General features: G+C 47.7%; 1 protein-coding gene across 1 annotated transcript in view; it reads right to left on the bottom strand.

Moving 5' to 3' along the window:
* inka2 (inka box actin regulator 2) overlaps positions 1 to 7,252 on the bottom strand; it is a 16,113-nt gene extending 8,861 nt beyond the window's left edge. Inside the window, exon 1 of the mRNA XM_076276770.1 lies at positions 6,871 to 7,252. Within this exon, the coding sequence (XP_076132885.1) occupies positions 6,871 to 6,942 (72 nt within the window). The 5' untranslated portion in view covers positions 6,943 to 7,252. The remainder of the gene's footprint in view (positions 1 to 6,870) is intronic.
* Positions 7,253 to 8,789: the final 1,537 nt, after the last annotated feature.

Below are 8,789 nucleotides of genomic sequence, written 5' to 3'. Positions count from 1 at the left end.
ATAGGTGATTACCGACCTAGCCACTTAGCGACCTAGCGACTTACTGACCTAGCCACTTACCGACCTAGCCACTTTCTGCGTTCGGATAGAAACACTGCTGCGTTCACACTGACGCATGCGCTGGCTTGGCTCTTGGAGTGGGAAAGGCTCATGTGTGGGGTGTGTGTGTTAGTGTGTGAGACAAATCTGTGTGTGCATGTGTGTGTGCGTGCGTGTGTGTGAGATGTAAATACCATCTCCCATCCCTGAGGTGGCAAGGAGCTGTGATCTTTCTCATGTGACTGTGGAGCAGCTGCAAAAGCTTTACTCGCTGTCTGTGTGCTTTTACATATGGGTGTGTGTGTGTGTGTGTGTGTGTGAGAGAGAGAGAGAGAGAGAGAGAGAGAGAGCTACTGAGCCTCCCAGAGCTCAGTAAGTCAAACACAGTGTTTCTGGGTGTGTTTGTGTGTGTGTGTGTGTGTGTAAGAATTCTATATGAGCCTCCCCCTTCTCCAGAAGGAGGGCAGATTAAATGACATGTCTTTCAGGATCATGGTTTATAAAAAGCTAATTTAACAGCTGCTCTGCAGGGCAACTCGTAAATAAATATCTGGCATTAAAGACATGACCGTGTTGAGACTCATGAACACCAGTCTTGTCTCTGTGATGTGCCTTCAGTGATCTAAGGGAGGATGTTCTCTAGAAACAGCCATCACTAATGAATGCCGCCACTTATTCACAGCCATCACTGAGCTAACATGCTAATGATCACCACAGCCAACACTGAGCTAACACGCTAATGAACGCCACTGCTTATCCACAGCCAACACTGAGCTAACATGCTAATGAATACCACTGCTTATCCACAGCCAACACTGAGCTAACATGCTAATGAATACCACTGCTTATCCACAGCCAACACTGAGCTAACATGCTAATGAATACCACTGCTTATCCACAGCCAACACTGAGCTAACATGCTAATGAATACCACTGCTTATCCACAGCCAAGACTGAGCTAACATGCTAATGAACGCCAAAGCCATCACTGAGCTAACATGCTAATGAACGCTGTGTAAGTCCCCGTGTGAGAGGGGCCGGGGTCAGAGCTCTCAGCTCGCTAACCATCAAGGTCACACACCAGAGGGATGATGGGAAGCCGTGGCTATTTCAGGACGCTCATTAAAGATGCATGCAGAGCAGTTATTGTTTAACTGATGAGCAAAGTCAGCCAAGGACAGGAGCTACCTGTGTCATGCAAAGAGTGACAGCAAATCACAACCAACACTATTTGTCCATCCAAATCAGCATTGTGACATCATCGCAGTAAGCTCTCCATTGTGATGCAATCGTCTGTGATGTCACAGTACTCTTACATCACATATCCATGAGAATGACAGCTTGTCCTAACTGCACGTGAGCGACCGACTGTCGACTGGCATATTATTGAGTACTCTCTGTTCACACAGAACCCATTAAATATGCTATTTTATAGCATCATATTTCTCAGAAAGAAGAAACTATGGCGCTGACAAACACAAAGTAATCTAACTAATTTTGTCACTAACGCCCGAATTACATGCAGTTTTACATGCAAAAGATTCTGAACGACTCTTCTCATCCTAACAATGGATTATTCCTACCGCTGAAATCAATTATTTATGCTCCTTGTTGGTGCCCCCCACCCAATCCCAATCCTCCCCCACCTTTTTTATGCAGCCCTTGCCACTTAATCTACTAAACCCCTCTTCTACTGCACTTTTTACCCCCCCCCCATTAATGCACAAATAGGCTGACACCAGACATAATTTCACTGCATTTCTTACTTCCAGTAACTATATGCATGTGACAATAAACTTCCTTGTATCCTTGTATCCTGTATCCTTGTAGTTAGGCCACAGTGTGACTGATGATGTTTACCATTGTGATGTCAGGGTTGTGTATTAACAGCAGGTCCCTGATGCTTAGTGGCAGTCCAGGCACACTGGTGTTTGAGTGGACCTGAGTCGGAGCTCTGTGGCATTATTGATGACTCAGCGCGCCGCTGGCTTCTGCTGAGGTCAGGAGGGATAGCGTGTGATGTATAGACAGATGTTGGAAGAGTTGGAGTTCAGAACGCTGAATCACGGCTGATGGCAGTGTTTTACACACACACACACACACACACACACTCACACTCAGACACACTCAAGACACGCACACACACACACTCAGACACACGAACACCAGGTGTTTCTTGAGGGTCTCTCTCTGAGTCAGAGCGAGTTGATGACAGAGACTCTCTCTTTCAGTCTGACATCAGGTGAGCTCAGCTGAGATTTATGTCTATGATTTTCACCTGGTGTGTATGTGTGTGTGTGTGCCTATTACCACCCCCATGCTCAACAGTTTCACCACAGTCTGTCTGTCTTTGCATCACCCACCTTATAAATCACAAGAATTCTGCTGTCCACACACGCACACACACACACACACACACACACACACACACACACACACACACACACACACACACCTTAGGGAATATGAGACACTGTGTATAATGTAAAGCTGTTGGGCAGAGTTGGAGAGTTAGGCGAGAGTGTGAGCGTATGAGAGAGTGAGAGTGCTGGACACTCCAGAGTTCATCTGGTCCTGACTGGTCAGATCTGCCTTCCTGTCCCGTGCTGTTGCTCTGAGTCTGTTTCTTGGTGTCTCTGTGCTGAGAGGTCATTTCTCTGAGACTCTGACTGTGTGTGTTGTGGAGTCGTGTCTGAGTGTGTGTGTGTTGATGGGCGGGCTGTGAGCAGCAGGATGATGAAATACTGTCTGATTAACGGGGAGCCGGAGAGAGAGAGAGAGAGAGTGTGTGTGTGAGATAGATAGATAAATGGCTTTGGCAAACTACATTCCATTCAACTGAGCAATCAGAAGACCTCTGGCACTCTGCTCTCCTTTAACTGGGACTGTCAGAGAAGATTAACCCGCCATCAAGATGGAGAGAAAGAGAGGAGAAAAAGAGAGGGATGGGGCAGTGAGAGAAGGAGAGAGGAAGAGAGAGAAGGAGAGAGGGAGGAAAAGAGACAGATGGCAGTGAGAGAGAAAGAGAGAGAGAAAGAGATGGGGATAGTCATATTGTGTCTCTGGCTCTGTGCTCAGAGAGGTTTGGGGAGTACACAGTATTAAGTACGGAGGGAGGCGGGCTGCATAAAGTATTTTCAAACACATGAAACTACTTCCGCTTGAATAATTCAGCCGTCTATCTGACCCACTTCTCCATGCCTTTCTCTCTATCTCTCTCTCTCTCTTCCTCTCTGTCACACACACACACTCTCTCTTCCTCTCTCTCTCCCACTGCCCCTCTCATTCACACTCTATCTCTCTGACTGCCATTCTTGTCCTCATTCTCTCTCTCTTTAGTGTGATGAGCAGAAACAGCACAGAGACTGAAATATGAACAAGTGGAGACACACACACACACACGCACTCATGCTCGCACACACATACACACACACTCTCTCAAACACACACACAGACACACAATCTCTCTCTCACACACACACACACAGACACAAAATCAGACACATGCGTACACACACACACACACACTGGTCCTGAAGGTCAGAGTCCTTCAGAAGCTCCCAGTGTGGTCAGATCAGATGGGCTTTAAGGAGATGACTGGAGTTTCTTATGAATTATGAGTCTCTGTGAAAGACTGGACTGTTCACATACATCCCATAGTGCTGTTGCCCAGGGAAACCACTGCTGAATGACTCATGAACGAATGACAGGGTTCTACCCGGTTACTGGGGATGAAGCAGGGGTCTCACACACACACACACACACACACACACACACACACACACAAACATACTCACAAAAAATGCAGAAGTACATTTTTGGGAAAAAGGAATGGGAGTAAGTCAATTGGAAAAAGGAAATCTAAGTTACCTTTCTTTTTCAAAAAAGGTTTAAAAGCCTTATTTCAATGCCTATTTCATAGAAAAGGTAAAAGCCATGGGAACATGGGGGGGGGGGGGTAAAAACCATGGGGGTTGGGAGTTGAAGAACAACCCAGTGGTTGAGAAATGATCATAAACAGCTTGATGGTAAACTAATGTTGCATTTCTGTCGTTACCACACACACACACACACACACACGTAACTCTTTTAAATGTGATTCTGCTTTAATATGACCTCTCTGCTTCACTGACGCCTCTGGCAGTAGTACAGAGATGGGCAGTGAGCCGTGGGCCAGGGCTGAATCACACACACAAGCACACACACACACACACACACACACACACACACACACAAGCACACACACACACACACACAAGCACACACACACATGCACACACACAAGCACACACACACATGCACACACACACCCACCCACACACACACATGCACACACACACACATGCACACACACACACACATGCACACACACACACACACACACACACGCACACACACACTTGTCATGCACACACACACACACACACACATGCTAGGAGATTATCATTCCTGTCGTGTGTGTGCCAGGCACACTGACCCTTCACAAGACATGCAAAAAGTTAAACTGAAAAGAGCACACACACACACACACAAAGTCACTTCTCTAATCCCTTCATACAAACTGAAACACACAGAATAGCAGCAGAAATGCACCATAAGCAGACACACACACACACCTTACTATTAGAAGCAGAAGCAAGGCCCACCACGGCCTCAGATTCCTACAACAGACTACACAACGCTGTTACTAAAACACAACAAATGGATCTCAAAGGATCTCCCTATTTACCCACGTCCCTGTGTGTGTGTGTGTGTATGCATGAGTGACTGAGGATGTAGTATGTCTTACTTGACCACCTCACTGTGAGTGCCAATCTAGTGTCTCTAACCCTTACTGTATAATGTGTGTGTGTGTGTGTGTGTGTCTGAGCATGTAGTATCTCTAACCTGACCCCCTCACTGTCGGTGTGTGTGTGTGTGTGTGTGTGTGTGTGAGAGTCTGCAGTATCTCTACCTGACTCATCTGCATAGGCCTCACTGTTCCTCTGCAGTCCCATAGGTCTGCTGTCAGTCAGCCATCCCCATGAATGAGAAGGAGGGAGTGATCTACATACAGCATACAGGGCATGTGCCCATATCTGTGCCCCATTATATGCCCAGACCTGTGCCCATGATATGCCCATATCCGTGCACATTATATGCCCTGACATGTGCCCATTATATGCCTATATCTGTGCCCATTATATGCCCATTAAATGCCCAGATCTGTGCCCTAGTAAGACATGCTTCCGCTTCATTATGCTGTTTATGGTAAGAGTGTGTGCATGTGTGTGTGTGTGTGTTTCCTTCACTGCTGCTGTTGTTCTGGGTTTGTGCTTTGGGGGTTCAGGTTTGGTGCTTGGCCTGTAGAAGTCTCTATGACTCATTTCAATTAAGGTCAGATTCACACACACACACACACACACACAGCTTTGCCTGATTCCGCACCCAAGCAGAAGCTAATGCAGTGCCAGTCGGCTCCCCGAGTCAGCCACCAACTCACACACGCACACACACACACAGCCACTCACTCACTCACACACACACACAACCACACACACACAGCCTCCCCCAGTGACTCTATGCACATCCCAGCCAAGCCCATATATCCTACTTCCACCATCACCAAATTTCTCTCTCTCTCTCTCTCTCTCACACACACACACACACACACTCAGGATAAATAAAGTATATATCAATCTATCCCAGTCCCACCACCACCTCTTCTCTGAGCTCTGGATTAAATAGGCCAGGCTTCAGTGATGATGAGGGCATTTATCTGGACAGATTAGTCCATGACCACCTCAGGCCCTTCCCTTTGATGAAGTCTCCTCTTGCACATCTGGCAAACTCCTCAGAAGAGCTGCTCAAGATTTATACATCTGATCTAAATTACAGGACACTCCTAAGACTGTGGCTTTAAACCCTTTCCTGATGTCTCACGGCAGCATTCATATGATTGAGAAGGAATTACCGATTACCTACTAAATCACCACCTACGGCCACAGTAGTATGAGGGTTTCTCAAGTGCAGGGGCGTTCCTCTCTATCTTCCAGAAGCCCAACTTATCCGAGTACCTCCTCCCCTAACACCATCCCAACACATGTAATATGCACTAACCATGCACGTCCCTTCTACCTCCTCCACCATCCCAACAGATCTAATATGCACTAACCATGCTAATACCACACTAATACAGACGTCCCTTCTACCTTCTCCTCCTACCACTATATCCGTATACTGCACTTTGTCTTCTATTTACACTTCTGCACTCTCACCCTCTGCTATTTATTATTCCCTAAGGTCTCATTTGCAGTGCAGCTTAAATATTCCTGATTGTTGTAAGTAGCTTCGGATAAAAGCGTCTGCTAAATGATTACATGTAAATATAAAGCATACCGCTGTGTGTGTGTGTATGTGTGCGCGCACACCTCTCACCACACAGCCCACCAATCACTCGCGTCCATTTCAAATTCACCACTTCCGCCCTCTCGCGCAACTCACCGGCGCACATCTGTATGACACGCATCTACATCACATCGTGCCTGAAAAAAATCCCAGCGGCCAGCTGTGTAAAGCTATTGATTAAATAATCGTCTAATCCAATAGCCTACATGATAGTAACGACTTTCCAAAACAGCATTTGTGTACAGTACACACACACACACACGCGCGCGCGCGCGCGTCTCACAGGGGTTCCCATTCTTTCCAAACCTATAGTTGACTAAATGTTTGACACACATTCTGTAATCAGTACCCAAGCGACTTTCCAGAGAGCTCTTAATGCATTTAACAGATGCCTCAGCGAAACACGGTGAAAGCAGAGTTTCAGTCATCACAAATAATACCTACCAGCTCCTGCTTCAGCCGCCGCAGGCATTGGTCCATATTTTTGCGCTCAGGTCTGCCGTGCGGGGATTCCATTTCAGAAGTGTGAACACAAAATATTGATATGTAAAATGTGTGAGTCTCACTCTTCGCCTATAAATGAACACACTTCACCATCGGCAAACACCGGTCATATTGAGACGAGGACAACTCTGTTTTTACTTCCCGGATGATGTTTTCCTATATACGCCGAACTGACACCGTGCGATATTTTTGTTTCTTCTGGCATGCCAGGGAACCACATTCCAGTGCCACGATATCGATGCGAGGTCCGTGTGGTGTGCTGTGTTCTCCGTCCGTCTTCCCCTTCTTGACTTCTTCAACTCGAGCTGTGCGAGTGCGAGAGACCTCAGTCATCAGTCCATTCCTCCTCCGGTACGCACGCTCGCCAAGGAAGCGCTCCCACAGTTGTGGTGCGTGGATTCTGCCCCAGGCGTCCCCGCCTCGTGTGGCACTGATTGGTACTACGGTGTTTACGGTCAACCACTGAGATGTTCTGAGCAACTTTAAATTCAGACAACCGCAATTTTACGTCTCCCTGTCACGCAACCGCGCACTCCGACAATTCAAACTGCAAGATTTAACTAACGGTTCTCTCGTGGACAAAACCCAATAGCTGATCAATGCGTCTTCTCCTCGGGGGGTCTTGCATGAGAATGGAAAAGTCTGTATTGTCTGCATACAGTCACTGTGAGCTCATTGTCCGCGGGTCAAACCGAGATGAAAGCGAGTCTTAGAGGCAGGTTTGATTGGATGCGGAAAAACTTCCTGTGCAGATTTGAATTTAAACGTCCAGTGGACGAGTCTGACTGCGGAGCTGGGTCTTATCCTGTCAGACACCTACACCTCATAAACCACACCTGGGCCTGTCAAGCCGAAGAGACAAAGATAAGAGACAGAGCCCAGACATCACACCCGTCACTTTTTTGTATTCACAACACACAATCTGTGTTTCTGTCTAATGCAGTTTTTTTTCTCCACAAATAATTTAACTTTTTCCATTTTCCTGCCAGTACACCTCTTGTTAATGTTCAGAAATCTACATATGCCATCAGGGGAAAGTAGTAGAGGGAAGAGAGGCAGGCCTGCTGGAGCCAGAGGAGCAACAGAGGCACGTGGAGGTGCAGTGGCAGGGTGCAGGGGTGTAGCACGAGATCCTGGGCCCCTGCATAAGCAGTCCTGATGGGCCCTCATGTTCCTCAACCCAGGTAAAATAAAATACATTCGAGACTTTTCAAGGGCCCTCTCTCCCCTTGGGCCCCTATAATCAGTAGTGGGTTTACCCCCAGTCCAACACCCCTGGCAGGGTGTGTGTGTGTGTAGAGATGGAGGAGCAGCGGCAGGGTGTGTGTGTGTGTGTGTGTGTGTGCAGAGGTGCGGAGTGGATGAGTGGAAGCTGAAGAGGAGGAGGAGGACCAGTGGACCAAGTTTCCTTATGTCTGCTGGCAGCACCATGCCACACTGGAAATCCTGATTACCTGCTGGCTATACGGTCACACACGGGTGAGAACAGAGTCTGCTGGGCTCTGCTGTGCTGGGGTCAGTGGATGGAGTCGTCAGTAGATGGGGTCAGTGGATGAGTCAGTAGATGGGGTCAGTGGATGAGTCAGTGGATGGGGTCGTGATGTCGATGTGCTGGGGTCGTCAATAGATGGGGTCAATGGATGACATTATCCTGGGCTCTGCTGTGCTGTGGTCAGAAGGTAGCATCACTAGACGGTGTTGTGACGTTGATGTGATGTGATAAGGCCCGGCAGTGGCTTGGCCACACCAAGAGCTTGAGGTCCACTCAGGTCCAACTCAAGTCCACTGCGACTGGCCGCCATTTTGTCTCCTGCATGTGGCTGACTCTGCTCTACTCCGCTTAGTTCTCTATGTGGCTT

This window comes from Alosa pseudoharengus, unplaced genomic scaffold (genome assembly GCF_046254945.1).
Source record: "Alosa pseudoharengus isolate Yale_2024_CS ecotype anadromous, Long Island Sound unplaced genomic scaffold, YU_APseudo_1.1 YU_APseudo_1.1_scf_9, whole genome shotgun sequence".
NCBI lineage: Eukaryota > Metazoa > Chordata > Actinopteri > Clupeiformes > Clupeidae > Alosa > Alosa pseudoharengus.
The sequence above is the reverse complement of the archived record's forward strand: the minus strand, read 5'-3'. Positions and strand labels throughout refer to the sequence as shown.